This window comes from Silurus meridionalis, chromosome 10 (genome assembly GCF_014805685.1).
Source record: "Silurus meridionalis isolate SWU-2019-XX chromosome 10, ASM1480568v1, whole genome shotgun sequence".
In the NCBI taxonomy this organism is placed as follows: domain Eukaryota; kingdom Metazoa; phylum Chordata; class Actinopteri; order Siluriformes; family Siluridae; genus Silurus; species Silurus meridionalis.
In genome coordinates this window covers 25,270,175-25,287,600 of record NC_060893.1, presented here as the reverse complement: position 1 = coordinate 25,287,600, position 17,426 = coordinate 25,270,175, and the positions used below count along the sequence as shown (strand labels likewise).

The 17,426-nt window shown below is 43.8% G+C and overlaps 1 protein-coding gene across 1 annotated transcript in view; it reads left to right on the top strand.

Moving 5' to 3' along the window:
- Positions 1-7,025, top strand: part of cratb (carnitine O-acetyltransferase b) — a 10,218-nt gene extending 3,193 nt beyond the window's left edge. The window contains exons 7-15 of the mRNA XM_046858732.1: positions 198-288; positions 499-586; positions 1,365-1,465; positions 1,575-1,694; positions 2,360-2,482; positions 4,301-4,436; positions 4,515-4,577; positions 4,708-4,845; positions 4,951-7,025. Coding sequence (XP_046714688.1) covers positions 198-288; positions 499-586; positions 1,365-1,465; positions 1,575-1,694; positions 2,360-2,482; positions 4,301-4,436; positions 4,515-4,577; positions 4,708-4,845; positions 4,951-5,154 — 1,064 coding nt within the window. The 3' untranslated portion in view covers positions 5,155-7,025. The remainder of the gene's footprint in view (positions 1-197; positions 289-498; positions 587-1,364; positions 1,466-1,574; positions 1,695-2,359; positions 2,483-4,300; positions 4,437-4,514; positions 4,578-4,707; positions 4,846-4,950) is intronic.
- Positions 7,026-17,426: the final 10,401 nt, after the last annotated feature.

The following is a 17,426-nucleotide window of genomic DNA, read 5'->3' as shown; positions in this document are numbered from 1 at the left end:
ATACACACACCTGCTGCAGGGTAACGCGCACGCACATACAGTATATATACACACGCCTGCTGCAGGGTAACGCACGCACACACACACACACACACACACACACATATACACACACACATGCCTGATGCAGGGGCCTACTGTCCTCCCTACACACTATCTAGTGCACTCCATGTCTCTGTCTCTCTCTCGTCTCTCAGATAAGATCAATAAGGAGTCTGTGCGTCTGATAGAGAAAGGACTTTTCACGCTGTGTCTCGATTCACCCGTCATGACCATCTGTGATGAGAAGTATGAACCATTACGCAATCCTCTCTCTCTTTTTCATCTCTTTCCTCCTCTTTCTCTCCTTTACTTCTCTTTGAGTTTGTTTATAATGTTTTCTCAGTAAGTATTCGTCTGTCAGAATGGAGAAAATCAGCTACATGTAGAAGAAGAATTGATATTTTTCACAGTGGTTTATTGATATTCCTCTAATTTCTTGTGTTTGGTGATTGACAGATACTCCAGCCGAATGGCGGCTCAGATCCTTCATGGAGGCGGGACTTACTCCAACAGTGGGAACCGCTGGTTCGATAAGACGCTACAGGTGGGCGGAGCTACAGAGTGAAGGCACTCAAAGAAAAGTTCATAAATAAACACCTATCTTTCTTTTTATCTCTCTTTTTATTGTGCATTCTCTTTTTTTTTCTTTTTTTTTTTACACTCTTTCCATCTCTCGCGTTTTCCTTCTCTTCAATCCATCTCTCTCACTCCATCTCTTTCACTTCATCTCTCACTTCATTTCTCCTTCTTTCATGTCATTTTCTCTCACTACATTTTCTCTCTCACTGAAATCTTTTCTTCTCTCACTTCATCTCTCACTTCATTTCTCCTTCTTTCATGTCATTTTCTCTCACTACATTTTCTCTCTCTCACTCAAATCTTTTCTTCTCTCACTTCATCTCTCTCACTTCATCTCTCCTTCTTTCATGTAATTTTTCTCTCACTACATCTTTCTCTCACTCAAATCTTTCCTTCTCTCACTTTATCTCTCACTTCATTTTTCGTTCTTTCATTCTTTCATATCATCTCTCTCACTACATCTTTCTCTCTTCCCTCCATCTTTTTCTTTCACTTCATCTTGCACTCCATCTTTCCCTCTCTTACTCCATCTCACTCGCTTCATCTCTTTCACTTCATCTCCTCATTCTATCTTTCCCTCTCTTTCACTCTCTCACTCACTTCATCTTTCTCACTCCACCTCACTCACCTACATCTTTTTACTTCATCTCTCACTCCATCTTTCTCTCACCCCACCTTGTGCCCCCTTTCATCTATTTCCCCCCTCCCTTTCCCTCTCTCTCTCTCTCTCTCCCCCTCTGTAGTTTGTGGTCAGTGAGGATGGATCGTGGGGTCTCCTGTATGAACAGGCCACAGCTGAAGGGCTTCCTATAGCCACACTGCTGGACCACATCCTGCAGTACTGGTACACACACACACACACACACACACACACACACACACACACAGTGTTATTATTAAAGTGTTTCTGGCGTCTCACTGACCCGTGTAAACTGTAATTCCACACATTTCAGTAAGAAGCCTGAGACGGTGCGAGCTCCTCTGGTTCCTCTGCCCATGCCTAAGAAGCTTTACTTCTACATCGACCGCGCCATCAAATGGGACCTGGAGATGGCCAAGCAGAACCTCAACATGTGAGTGACACACGTTCATCACACAGTCGTCCTTACTGTCCAGTACACCAACTCTAAATACCACGAGAACACGCTACAGCCACAACTATTGGAAAACCAGATGTGCTTCTTCCCCAAACTGTTACCACAAAGTTCTACACACCGTTGTATCGGTCCTTACATGCAGCAAGACATTTTCCCTTCACTTGAATCCGGAGACTTAGAGATTTAGAGCTCTATAGCAGGAGATCTTCCACTCTAACCCATGGAAAGCAGATCCTTCATGGAGCGATCTGCTTTCCATGGGTTAGAGTGGAAGATCTCCTGCTATAGAGCTCTAAATCTACTGAACACTTCTGTGATCAATGTGAACGCTGACTGCACCCCAGGAACCTCCTCACCTTCTCACTACATCACTACCTGACTTCACTAACATAGCTGTGTTATAGTCAGGTGTCCACAAACTTTTGGCCGTAAAGTGTGATCCTGCACTGTCAGACCCTCGTCTCTATTCAGTATTATTCATAAATAAATGGTATTGGACGTGTCTCAGACTGAAACCAGACGTCTGCGAATGTGTGGAAATCGATTATTATTCAGAATTTAGACTGTGTATTAATCTCCAAACCTCTCTCTCTCTCTCTCTCTCTCTCTCTCTCTCTCTCTCTCTCTCTCTCTCTCCTCAGCCTCATTAATGATCTGGATATCAGCTGCTTTAACTACCAGCGCTTTGGGAAGGAGTTTCCTAAAAAGCTGAGTTTGAGCCCCAACTCCTTCATCCAGTTGGCGATCCAGCTTGCGTACTACAGGTCAGCAAACCACGTGCATTTATTCCCTTACAGACCTCAGAAGAATGGATTCTATAAAACTGTGTCAGAGAATATGTTTATTAACTTCTACAACCCAACAAACTGTACCTCCAAACCCCACCCTTTTAACCTTCACCTCCACCCCCAAACCCCACCCTTGAACTTCTAACCTCCACCCTTTAACCTGTTACTCCCATCCCCTACCCACTATCCTCCATCCTTCTCCCTCTAACCTTCACTCACCAACCCCTAAATTCTACCCTTTAACCTCCATCCTATAAACTTCTCCCTCTAACCTCCACTCTCCACTATGCTCCTATAACCCTGCGCTCTCCTCGCAATGTTTCTGGGACTTTTTGTAGTGATTGTTTTAATATGTTGAAATAAGTGTAAACTGTAATAAACAGCAATCGAAAACAATACAAAAATAAATCAATAAAAATGATTTTAACAGGAATTACCCTCTGCCCTCTCATGCTGCTTCATAACCCAAATCAAATTATCAAAAAATCCCGTCATTGTTAATAAATTGTGATGGGAATCTTTTTTAATTATTTATTTACTGAGCGATGGATCTTTTGAATCTGATTAATCTGGAGTTGTTGAAGTTAGCTCTGGACTCTCATATGATTACTTTGAAGTGTTGTAGTACATATTAGTGAACAGCAGGGGGCTCTAAAACACCAGAGCAGCAGAATGTGTGTAGGTTCAGCTCTATTTTGTGTTTAACACTTACAGTCCAGATCTAGCTTCATGGTTCTTTAGTTTAACACTACTCAGGAACCTGATGGGTCGTGAAGGGTCTTAAGTCCAAAATGTACAAATTTAAATTTTGGCCTTAAAATGTCTTAAATTTGCTGTTCTACATCCTAAATAATTCAGGTCTTTATTTTCTGTAACGCTTTATTTGATGCACATTGAAATGCTTTCACAGCACTTTCGAGTGTTTTTTGTTAGTTCCCCTGGTGTTGTAGTTCTTCCTTTCGTGAGTCCAAATAACTCGTAATTCGCTGTATTACGACTACAAATGAGACCAACATCTCTCGGATTGTACCACAGACACCAAACAGACTTCATTTTCCAGCTATGGGGAAGTGCAAGTTTAGCGATACGTGGCTTGAAAAAAGGCCGATCGCTAACAACATATTCGTGTGTGTGTTTTTGATGTCCTGATAAAGGTCTCATTTCATTCCTAATGTTCTTTAAAAAGTCTTAAATTTGACTACCTGCAGAAACCCTGTGAGAGTGAGGAGAAGACAGCATATAAATATCCAAGTTCCCCAAAACACTTTATATCCACAATCCCTCCAGATCTGATAAAAGCCTGACTAAATAAACGTTTTCAGCCTCGACTTAGAACACTAAGTTGAACAATGTCTTGAGTTTCAAACATGAATTAGAAGCTGTTCCATAACTGTGGTGCTTTAAAAGAGAAAACTCTGCCACCTATTTTAATTCAGTGTTCAAGGTACCAATAAATAACCTGCACCTTTTGCTCCAAGTTGGTGTGGGGACTCATTAAAATGTCCCTCATGGACTGTAATGACTTTTCAATGCTTTATACATTAGTGGTGGTATTTTATAATCTTGAATTGGAGTCAGTGTTCTGCAGTCCTGGACTAAATGGAAATTGTTGGTGCACTTCGTTCTAGAACCTCCAGACAGTAAAAAGTTATAGTAGTCCATCTTAGATGTAACAAAAGCAAAATCTTGTTTTTAGCGTCGTGTGAACAAAGTAATACATTGTGTCATAAGTGATTTGTATGGTGTGTGTGTGTGTGTGTGTGTGTGTGTGTGTGTGTGTGTGTGTGTGTTCAGAGTGCACGGCGAGGTGTGTGCCGCTTGCGACATCGCATCTCTCCGAATGTTCCAGGGAGGACGCACCGACTACATCCGCTCCCCGACCAATCAGACGCTGAGATTCGTTCAAGCCTTTGATGACCCCGCCCTCTCCGTGAGTCGCACGAGCCAATCGGATTTGAGGCAAGAGCAGGTGTTAACGCAGCGTTAATATTTAGTGTGTGTGTTTCAGAGAGAGGTGAAGGTGGAGCTGTTGCGTGAAGCCGTGGAAGCTTACAGTCAGCTGACGGATCAGGTGACTGTGACTCCGCCCACATTTAATAGGCAGAAGAATATTATATTAAAATTCAAATCAAAGGTACAAATCGAATGCTAATAAATGTCTACTCTGTGTGTGTGTGTGTGTGTGTGTGTGTGTGTGTTAGGCACTGAAAGGACAGGGTATTGATCGACACCTGTTGGGTTTGAAGCTGCAGGCCATCGAGGAGGGACTGAGCGTCCCCAGAATGTTCATGGACACGGCTTATGGACTCGCTACACACTGGAAACTACGCACCGGACAGGTCTTTCTCACACACACACGCACACACACTTATAAAAATATGACTATTGATACTATTATAAATAATCTTATTGTTGTTATTATGACACTGTATTTGTCCCTGCAGGTCCCCGCTAACACGGACAGCGTGATGTGTTTCGGGCCCCTGGTCCCGGACGGTTACGCCGTGTGTTACAACCCTCAGCCGGATCACGTTCACTTCTCCATCACCGCCTTCAACTGCTGCGAGGAAACCAACGCCGAGAAGCTCGCCGTGACCATCCAGAGCGCCCTCCATCACCTGCACGAGTTACTGCAGCCCACTCCGTAGACACACACACTCCTCTGTACGCGCGCACCCGATAAAATCAAACCAGAACGCCAGTAAAGCCGGGAAAAAACAACATAACAATAATCGAGCGATTTATTTTTTTATTTTGCTGTCAGCTTGAAATAAAAAAGGGGGCGTGGCTCACAACGCATTACAATTCGGATGATGAGCAATAAATGTTATTTTTTATATATATATATTTACCAAACTGCTTACGTTTAAATAGCATTAAGACGGAAAGCATCTTTCTTTGAGGTTCTTGACGTGCGGCTGGCTTCGACGCGTGACTCGCTACGTTAGCATTGTAGCTTCTAACTTAAGAAACGAGCTTCAGACACTAAACACAGCCGTATTGGGGCATATTTTTGACAATATATTCCCTTAAGGACAGAAAACACCTTATCAGCAGCTCCATTTCTACAGGAATTCTATTTCATATGAGACTTTTTCAGGTTAAAATTCACTCATTCTTTTTTTAAACAAAAGATCAATTTAAACTTCAGTTTGAAATACGAGGCGTTACTCCTCCTGAGCTGTCCAGCGGTGCTACGTAAATCCACTCCTTCCTGCACAGACTGCACGTTTGACAGCTTCGTTGTGGTTCTGATGCATTGTGGGATTTCTGGCGAACGTGCGGTCCATAAATATTCGGACAGTTTTGCTCCTCTGTGCCTCGGTGTGTTTGAAAGGAAAGAATTGAGACGCCTCGACTTTCAGCTTTGATTTAAATGGTTTTAACGCAATATTTATTAGGAATTACAGCCATTTTCTTTCCGGCACGGCACCGTTTTTGCAGCAGGCTCAATAGTAATCGGACAAACGAATGATTATTTGTAAATACCTGATAGTGGAGGACGTCAGGAAAACCATGAAAATCAAATTTTTCTCCCTCGAGATGTTTGACACGTTTTTACTGCAGCCTCATACAGTAGCTGCATGTTTGAGGTTCTCATAAGTGAAACACTTTTCCTTAATGTTGAGGTCATGTGACTATCGAGCTCTCAGGTTACTTCCACAGTCAGTTTTGGGTCGTTATCCCAATGATCTCTTATGTAATTAATAGATAAGTAATTAATTACTAACACTGCTCCTTCTCTCACTGCTCTCACCCTTAATAAACACCAGAGATCTCGCTCCAGTGATACACTCCAATACCAAAACAACACCTCCTTTAATAATAAACAATATGATCTGCTTTGGATCATGAGCCCTTCCTTACTTTCTCCATTTTTGTGTGGAGAATTCTGGGACAAGTTCATCTTACTTTCGTCTATCCAGACATTTTGATTGCTGCCAGAGGTGTGTATCTTGACCTCTTCGAGTTCATGAAGGCGTTTTGATTTGACGATGATACGCCTACCTCCTCCAGAGAATCCATTAACTTGGGTAGATGTTCTAAAGATGATAAACAAGGATCATCCACCTTTTTTGTCTTCAGTGGTCTTCCCAGGGTTTTTTTTTTTTTTTTTAAAGAATACACAAGTTTTTGCTGTTTCTTTATGATTAGTCAGTTTTGATAAGTTTGTAAGATTATGACCTCCCTAACATTCATTCATCACCTCTTAAATTTTTATCAGTCAAATGTGGTATTACCTTTGAGCTTTTGTGAAAATGTTGGGCGAATTCAAATCCATTGTGCTGGTCTACAGAGACAGAATCACACACACACACGCCAATGTCCAAATACTTATGGACCCAACTCTGTGTTTGAGAAGTGCATGTTTGATTCCACTATTAGACAAATAATATACAGATGTATGCTTTGATCTGAAATTCTCACCTTGCGTTTGGGGTTTGTATTTGATAGAGACGGGTTTTGTGTACACTCCATTTTGGGGGGAAAATAAATACGAAATGATGTATTTTGCCAATTCATTTGTCTAGAATTTTTTTTACATTATTGTTTTTACTAAAGTCAACAAATTCACAGGCAAAATAAATCAAATATACCCTCCATGGACCAGCATATGGGGACACCTGACTTTTCCACCCATATGCGCTTCTTCTCCGAACAGTTTCCACAAAGTTGGAGGTACACAATTATATAGAACGTCTTTGGGTGCAGCATGAAATCTTCCCTTCGCATGAGCTACAAAACCAAATCCAGCATGAAGATGCTCCTTTGCACAAATCCAGCTCCATGAAGATCTGCTTTCCCAGAGTTGGAAGATGTGAAAGATCTCTTGCTAAAGAGTTCCAATCCTATTGTACATGATGAATGTAAACACTGACTGAACCCCAGGCCTCCTCACCTCACCAACATCCTAACTTTACTAACAGCTTTGTGCATTAATGAATCTCATGCACATCTTCACAAAAATTTTGTGGAACTTTAATAGTGAAGATCATACAGTACACCCTAAAATATCGTACACTTTTTTGTAAAGGGGTGAAGGAAAATGTGTACTAGAAAATACAACTAAATGCGATGATCACAGAGTCTTCTATACTTCAGTCTGCTGGTGCTCAAGATGTTGGATTTCAGTTCAGAAGGTTGTGAGTTCAAATCCCACCAAGATGCAACCGCTAGGCTCTTGAGCAAATCCACTAACCCTCAACTACCATGCTGCCTCAGATCTTCTAACATTGCTTGACTGGTCCCACCTTCTCTTGGGGGAAGAGGTAGGTATACAGTATCTTACAAAAGTGAGGACACCCCTCACATTGCAGCAACCATTTTAGTATCTTCTCAAGAGGCAATACTATAGGAATGAAACTTGGATACATTTTAGAGTATCAATGTGCAGCTTGTACAGCAGTACAGATTTTCTGTCCTCTGAAAATAACTCGACATACAGACATTATTGTCTAAATAACTGGCAACAAAAGTGACTACACCCTCCGTAATAACAGCTGTACGTAATGTAATAATTCAAAGCCACGTCCTATTCATCATGTTCATGTTTTAGTCTGCTTGACAGGCCCATACAGGAACATGTTTGATAAATGTTATGAATGTAAATGTAAAAAAATTGTTCTTATCATTATTTCTGTATTCAAAATGTTGCAAGTTTACAGTTGAGCATTAAGGTCATTGCTCAAGAGCCCAGCAGTGGTCGTTTGATGGGGTTGGGCTTTGAAACTATGACCTTTCTTTTACAAGTCTAACAGCTTATCCACTGTGCTACCACTTTCCCCAGAGGACACCAGGTCGGTATGAACAGCTACTGCTTGACTTTATTAAAGTAGCTATAATTGAGCCTCTTTCAGGTGGTTTAATGTAAACAGCAGGAAGACTACTCTCATCATCATCATCATCTTTATCCAGAGTGATTTGCAATTTTTTTTTATGTATACAACTCAGCAGTGGAGGGTTAAAGCCATGCTTAAGGACCCACAGTGGAAGCTTGGTGGTGCTGGGACTTTCACCTTTTAAGCAGACATCTCAACCACTGAGATACCACTTCCTTTACCCCATTGTACCTCATCATGTATCTGGTTTTAAAACACAGTAAAGGCCATTTTCTGTTGAAGGTGCTTTCCTCAGAAAAACTGATATTTTGCAGAACCGAAAGCCTGCACCTGTCATTGAGTACTACTGAACCTTAGAACTTGGTGGAATGTTCCATCAAAAGTTCATCGTTCTTACCTGCAACAGTGGATATTCCATCATAAACCATCACTACGTTTAAAATCGGAACAGAGCAGAACATCTGACTGTAGAAAACTGTAGAAAGGATATTACTCATAATCACACTGGTGCTCGTGGAATGTGTTTAATGTGTTTGTAATCGTTTTATAATCACACTCTTGGTGCCACCAAGATGAGGATGGGTTCCCTTTTGAGTCTGGTTCCTTTTAACGTTTCTTCCTCATACGATCTAAGGGAGTTTAGCACAGTCGCCCCAGGCTTGTTATAATTCCAGAGGTAATTGAACCTGTTTTAAAAGTAATAAACTCTTCCATCATCACTGGTTATGTACCTAAATCCTTTAAACTGGCAGTTATCAACCCTCTAATTACCTGACCTTCACCCTGTCAGCTGTCCAAATACAGTCCAATATCAAATCTCCCCTTTATCTCCCAGATTCTAAAAAAGGTTCTAGAACAACAGTTCTGCTCACATCTATTTAGGAATAACATTGTCAGCTAGTTAAAGTGGTAAATGACTGTTATTGGCCTCTGATCAGGGTTTTGTCTTTTTACTTGGGGTTCCCTCTTGAGTCTGGTTCCTCGCAAGGTTTCTTCCTTATGCACCTCGGGGAGTTTTTCATTCCACAGTCGTCACCGGCTCACTCATCAGGGATAAACTTACAGTTATAAAGAATATCTTGTTCATTTTTATCACCACATTACATTGTAAGAAAGATTCTTTTCTTCCCTTCCCGTCTGTGTCTTTCCCTTGTTGAGTTGTAGGAGCTCCGGAGCAATGAGAGAACAAACCACACGAGTGAAATCAAATCTGGTTTATTCCATAAACTGCTCAGAGAACTGACCTGCAAGGCAGGGTAGATATACACATCAGTACAAGCCATAGTGCGTAGGAAAGGCGGGGAGGTTATCGCGACACAGACAGATTTATCATGTGTTTACAGATATAGAGGTCAGCACAGACGTATACAGGAAACATAGGTGCATATAATAAAGGAACAGAATGTGCTTACAGCTATCTTCCAACTGAACTATCACCCTTGGTCTTCTAAAATCCTGTCACGCGATAGCACAAAATGTACAGATTATCAAAGACAGGAGCGTCCTGTTTCCACAAAGGTCAAGATATGAAGGTTTGCCAAGGTTACTAAAGAATACTTTTCCACAATCCCCTCTTTTATACTTAATAACTATTAAGTATAATTACACATGTATATCAGTGTATTGATCATTAGATGGATTCCGCATCTACTACCAGTGTGGTTAAGGTATGACCAATGAGTATGATTCTGCGAGGCATGGGTATGATTTTGTGATATGCATGTATCAGTAATACAAATCTGAGCCATAGCTACAAGGGTGACGAGAGTGTCATTGCAGGGTTTCAGGCTGGTGGCGGTGGATGAAATCGGGAAGGCTTGACACACATAGCAGGATTCGTTGGTGTGCTGTCGTGCTGTCCAATTGGCAAACTGCCAAAAGGTGTTGTCGTGCGGATGGGCTTGGACGGGCAACCCTGTCCCAAGCATGGCGAGAAGTAGGAGAGCGATGGCAGCCATACCGGTCACTGGCTGCGCTCGTCCCAAGAAGAGGTTGGTACTCAGTCCCTTGTAGTTTCTCCCTACACTTCTTACAGTGAGGAGAATGTCCAAAGAGACGACACAGGAAATTCTGAGGTGTAACTGAGGTCATCCACGAGCTGCCTTAGACCGCTTCCCCTCTTAGCAGGCTAGCCGAAAGGTACTCCTCAGTTCTGTCGGGAGGGGAAAAACTCTGGGAAGGGTCGTCAGTGTTTACTTCTGGTCACTAAAAACACATAACAGTGAAGTACATATTTTCATAACAATTATCATTGTGGGGCATGTTTCAGTCGTCCGGCATGGATCCACTGTGGAAAGAGGTCAGTTAATACAGCCGTACGAGTCACAGCGATCACGTCTGCAGGTTCACTGTATGGGGTCTCACCCAAGGGTGTTCCCATTTTGTCCAATTTCTTCACCAGGACTCGATCCCCTACCTTAAAGGGGTGAGTGTTTTTAGTCGGAATTGGGGGTCTCCTTGCATTTACCCGTGTCCAATAATCGTCTAATGTTTGCAGCAACCCTGCAGCGTACTCGCTGAGATGCACATCTAGGTCCCCCGTACCCACAGCCTGCTTGCCTCGTCGCCATGGGAGGGGAAAGGGTCGCCCCATTGCAAGTTCATACGGTGAGAGATGATCAAGGGCCACTTGTGCGGTCATTCGCATATCGGCGAGAACGAGTGGGAGAGCATGCAACCAATTTTTTGGAGCCAGATGCGTGCATGGCTTTTCGAATTTTGTCCTTTATTGTACGGTTAGCGCATTCTACAATGCCTGATGATTGTGGGTGGTACGGGATATAGAAATGCCAATTAATCTTCAGCTCCTTACATAGAAGTTGAGTGACCTTGGAGGTGAATGGAGTTCCTTTATCAAAATCAATTCCTACAGGGATGCCATATCTAGGAATTATCTCAGTAGTTAGTTTTTACACCACAACTCTATCGTTTTCTTTGCTACAGGGGAAAGCCTCTACCCACCGTGAAAATTTATCCACCATTACCAAAAGGTATCTGAAAGGGCCCTGTCTTGGCATATGTGTGAAATCGATCTGCCATTCCCACGTTAAACACCTATCTAGAATATTGTTCACGTCTGTATACAGGTGGTCTATACAGAAATTCTCAGTTAAGTCATGTAACACCCCTCTTCGTCCGCGGTGAGTGGAACCATGAAACTCGCGGACGAGGAATGGAGTACAGTGACGCGGGAGGCAAAGACGACCCTGCTTATCTACAATGATATCGGAATCAGTGGCACCTTGACTCGTCCAAAATTGCCGATCAGCAGGTGAAGCTGAAGCCTGCAGTGAAGGGAGGTCCATGTCGGGTAGAACAGCACTGATCATGGTGTTAACAGAGACCATGGCCGGAGACAAATTCGGTGGCAAAGGGCGTGAGGCTGCTGCTTGCTTTGCCATGCGGTCAGCGAGACTATTACCCCGCACCTCATCTGTATTACCAGAGGAGTGCGCCCTAGTTTTTACAATAGCCAATGAACGGGGCAGGTGGCAAGCGGTAATTAAATCCTGTACTAACGAGGCGTGCGAAATAGGCTTGCCATCAGCGGCAGTGAATCCCCGAGATTGCCAGATGCGGCCAAAATCATGAGCTACTCTGAAGGCGTAACGAGAGTCAGTATTAATGGTGACATCAGCGTCCTCCGTGAGAACACAGGCACGAGTAAGAGCGAAGAGTTCAGCAGCCTGGGCAGAGGAGAAAGGGAGAGAAAAAGACTCAAGAACAGTGTTAGGTAGTTGACAAACAGCATAACCACAAAGGTAAACACCATCTCTAGGTTTGGAGCAGGAACCATCAACAAAACAGTCTCATACCCTGAACGACGTTGGGAAGACATGTGCTGTGTGTTTAGATTGCGGAAAATCTGTGTTACCTGATGTGAGGTGTGCAGAATCAGAGGATGAGATAGAACGATCTTTTCAGCATCAGTTACCATCAGAGCACAGGAGGCAACGGCACGAAGACAGGCAGACAAACCCTGAGCCACGGAGTCGAGGGATTTGGAAAGAAACGCACAAGGTCGCATGCCTCCCCCATGTTCCTGAGCCAACACCCCAGATGCTGTGCCTGGTTGAGTTGCGACGTACAGGTGGAAAGGAAGGCTGTAGTTAGGCAGTCCCAGTGTGGGGGCCGTACACAGGGCTCGTTTCAAAGCCCCGAAGGCGGCCAGCATTTCTGGAGTCCATGTCAAAGGTGCGGTTGAGGGATCAGAATGCTTCACCGCAGCGCGCAGACACTTGTCATACAAAGAGCAGTCCGGAATCCACTGGCGGCAGTAGTTGATAAGGCCGAGGAAAGCCTGCAGTGCCTGTTTAGTGGCGGGCCGCTAAGTGTCCATGATGACTTGTATTCGTTCAGCAGTCAGTTTCCTGGAACCCTGAGAGAGTTCATAGCCCAGGTACCGGACAGTGTTCTGGCAGAACTGTAATTTCGTCTTGGATACCTTGAAACCCTTTTCAGCCAGGTGCTTGAGTAGGGCCAGGGTGGCCGCCTGGCAGGTGTCATAGTCGGTAGCAGTTACCAGGAGATCATCAGTGTATTGTAGGACCACTGAATCGGGGGGAAGGCAGAGGCTCGACAAGGCGTTCTTGACCGTCGTTGCGAAGACCGCGGGAGAATCAATGTACCCCTGTGGCAGCCTAGTCCACGTGTACTGCTGCCCCCTGTGTGTGAAGGCAAAGAGAGGCTGCGTGTCCTTCCCTACAGGAACACTAAAGAAAGCAGAACAGAGGTCAATCACTGAAAAGACTGTATGAGTACATGGAATTGAGGCTATGATGGAGGAGACGTCAGGGACAATTGGAGCGACTGGAATAATTAGTTAATTTATCTTTCGCAAGTCTTGTGTGAATCTCCACGAGCCATCTGGTTTTGGAACAGGATTAACAGGTGTGTTGTATGGGCTGACGCATGGGGTGACAACGCCCTGTTGCAAAAGAGAATTCAAAATAGAGTCAATGCCAGCAGTTTTTTCAGGTGATAAAGGAAATTGTCTAATGAATACAGGTGTCAAATGTTTAACCTTGTTCTCGTATGGAGGACAAGAAACAAGACCCACCTCATCCTTATGGTCAGCCCACAGAGAGGGATCCACAGACATTAAAACGGGAGGAAAGTCATTGTTGTGGGTAGCACATGAAACATTCACAGCCGCAATGTTATGAGGGAGGATAGCGTGAGAGAGCGCGTGAATGTCTGGTGAGGAATTGTCTGCGGTCTGAACAATCATGTGAGAACCACTGAAAACAATCGAGAGTCCCAAAAGACCCATCAAATCACGGCCTAGTAGGTTAAAGGGGCAGTCAGGCAGAGTGTGTGAAAATTAGAGAAGGATCAGAAGGACAGGAAACAGCTAGTGCGGGAGTGAAGGACGAAGTGAAAGGGACCCCATCAATTCCCACAGAGTTGGCAGACCGTGTTGATAAAGGCCCTTCATAGGTCTTCCCCAAAGAAGATAACGTGGCTCCTGTGTCTAGCAGAAAGAGATAGGAATTTTCTGCTACAGTTAGAGTTAACACAGGGAGCTTTTCATTGCCTGGGGAAGTGAAGGAAAGATGCAACATAGAAACGGCCGGGGCCTCATGACTCTGTAGGCAGCCCTATTGTGGGGGAGGTGGAGGATAAGGGAAGTGCGGGTGGTGTTCAGCTGGGCCTCGAGTTGTGGCCTGTGGGTTACCCTGACCCTGCTGTCCAGACCTTCCCTGTTCGTCCCACTGTTTCTTCCTGCACTCTCTCCTCCAGTGCACCTCCTTCCCACAGTAGTGGCACCTCCCTGGCTTACGCCCACCCTGATTCCTTCCTCTAGTCCTAACCCTCCCATCTCTATTGGGCGGGGGATTCTTTTTAACCTCTAATAAACCGTCTCCTTCCAGCGTTCTAACCTTTTCTCCTGCCGCCCGCACGGCCAGATTATGTCTATCACTCCAATGATGCTTCAATGCATCTTGAATTTCGGGTCGACAGTTAGACAGAAAGGTGGACAGGAAAAGCGGGTTAGCTTGCTGAATATTCAGTTCTAACCCTCCTAGGTGCTGCCATACCTGAATAGGGTGGCGGTTTAACAGGAGAAATGGGCAGAGAGGTCGAAGATACACAACACTTATTTTTCTGTGGCTTGGGAATGGCCTTAAGGACCTTCTTTGGAGTGTAGATTTTCTTAGACTCGTCCCATACCTTTTTCATCTCATACCACCGTCCATAACTTTCCCGCATATAATTAAAATCCCATTGCAGATCTCCCAGTCCTTCGAAAATCATGCGATATGCGGAGGCCAAATACCCTGGATCAAATGTACCCTCTCTAGGGTATGATGGAAGCTGAGGGGTTGCCTCAGTCCAACCTGCTAAAGCGTCAAGGTAAGGAGTAACGTAATATGTTAAACCACAACGTTGCATCCAAATGGAAGGCGTCTCACCAGGCTCAGGCTTAGGATATGAGTTCCCCATTAGTACGAAAAATTGAGAGACACAGAGAGGCTTCTGTTATATATCTGTAGCACGCTCTGCTCAGTAACCACAATACTGAGGTTTTCCTTCCTTTCAGGGGCTATACGGGAATATCCTAATCCCGTACCTGCCCAATAACTTTAATACTGAGGTCTACCTTCCCCTGAAAGGAGCTGTCCGAGTTCATGAATACTGCCAACCAGGTAGTCAATCAAACATGTCTTACTTGGTCGGGAGTATCACGTCGGGGTCACCAAATTGTAAGAAAGATTCTTTTCTTCCCTTCCCGTCTGTGTCTTTCCCTTGTTGAGTTCTAGGAGCTCCGGAGCAATGAGAGAACAAACCACACGAGTGAAATCAAATCTGGTTTATTCCATACAACTGCTCAGAGAACTGAGCTGCAAGGCAGGGTAGATATACACATCAGTACAAGCCATAGTGCGTAGGAAAGGCGGGGAGGTTATCGCGACACAGACAGATTTATCATGAGTTTACAGATATAGAGGTCAGCACAGACGTATACAGGAAACATAGGTGCATATAATAAAGGAACAGAATGTGCTTACAGCTATCTTCCAACTGAACTATCGCCCTTGGTCTTCTAAAATCCTGTCACGCAATAGCACAAAATGTACAGATTATCAAAGACAGGAGCGTCCTGTTTCCACAAAGGTCAAGATATGAAGGTTTGCCAAGGTTACTTAAGAATACTTTTCCACATTATCTGTTTAGAGGCAGGTAGCATGGAGGGGATCTACATCTGCCCCGTGCAGACTCACCACTGCTGTCCCACAAGTCTTGGTACTTGGTCCCCTCCTTTTCTCCCTCTATACCCACTCCATTGGTGAAGTCATATCCTCACATGGGTTTTCTTTTCTTCTTTCCTCAGATACCACAGCTTCCGCTCGAAAATCTGAATGCTTGACACACATATCTTCATGGATGAGTGCTCACCAACTAAAACTCAACCCCAACAAAACAGAACTGCTGGTCATCCCAGGTGATTCATCTCCAGGTCAAGATATGACACTCTACTTTCCACTTCAACCACTGCTCATAACCTTGGGGTAACTATGGACAATCAACTGTCCTTCTTCTTACATTCGCTAATGTGGCTCGTTCCTGTCGATTTCTAATCTACAACATCCGAAGGATTCGACCATTTCTGTTCACACAGGCTGCCCAGGTGCTTCTTCAGTCTCTTGTCATTTCAAGACTGGACTACTGCAACTCTCTGCTGGCAGGTCTTCCTCCTCCGCTACTCGTCCACTGCAAATGATCCAAAACGGAGCTGCACGACTTGTGTTCAATCTGCCCAAGTTCTCCCACACCACCCCACTGCTACTCTCCCTTCACTGGCTTCCGGTAGCTGCACGTATCAGATTCAAAACATTGATGCTTGCCTACAAGGCTAAAAATGGACTAACGCCATCTTACCTCATCACATCTCGCACTGCACCACGCTGTCGGAGATCCTCCAGCACTGCTCGACTGGTACCACCTTCTCTCAGAATGAGAGGTAAGTATACTTCAAGGCTCTTCTCTGTTCTGGCACCGAGGTGGTGAAATTAACTTCCTCTAGATGTCCGTACAGCAGTGTCCCTGATTATCTTCAAGCGACGACTGAAGACCTTCATCTTCCTGAAACACTTAAATTAGCACTTTTCAAGTTTGCTTTGTAGAATTTAAGAGTTATATGTATATTCAATTTGTAATATTGCGTACCAGTGTAGATTTATACATTGCTAGAGACTTAAAGCACTTTTGTACGTCGCTCTGGATTAAGGCGTCTGCTAAATGCCGCAAATGTAAATGTAAATGAGACTGATTTGATACAATGTTTATTGTTCAAAGCGCAATACAAATAAAAAATGAATTGAATTGATCATCAGGTGGATAAATTTATATAATTTAACTATATTTAAATATTTACATTCTGTAAAGCTGCTTTGAGAGAATGTGTATTGTGAAAAAATGCTATACAAATAAAGTTGAATTGAATTAAAGTCTAAGGCCGTGTCTACAATAATAGGTTTTTGTTTGAAAACTTTACACCAGGGGTGGCCAACCCGCGGCTCACGAGCCGCATGCGGCTCTTTGGCTGGTTTCATGCGGCTCTTACGTTCATATCGAAGTTTGTGTTTGTTTGTTTTTAATGTGCGTGTTTGCTTCGCTTGAGTTCAATACGGTATTTTTAAGACTTAAATGATCTTGCCCCTACTGGGAAACTTTGCGGTATTATCATCTCACGCACATGCGCATTTGACGAAAATACCGTATTGAACTCAAGCGAACACGCACATAAAAATGTGTGTGACATTTACAATAAATCTGGCTGAGCAGAGTTGTGTGTGTGTGTGTCTGTGTGTGTGTGTGTGTGTGTGTGTGTGTGTGTGTGTGTGTGTGTGTGTGAGAGGAAGGGATGGGTGATGTTCATGTGTGCCCATGTGTATGATGTGGCTCTTTGCGGTAACACAGTAAAAAATGTGGCTCTCTGTCTCTGACTGGATGGCCACCCCTGCTTTACACTAAGATGGAGTTTTCAGTGTGTTAGCATGCTTTTAAATGTAGCTTTTTAAAAACGCTTTCCAAAGTGGATACATTTGAGAATGCTGTTTCTGGGTAACAGTGTG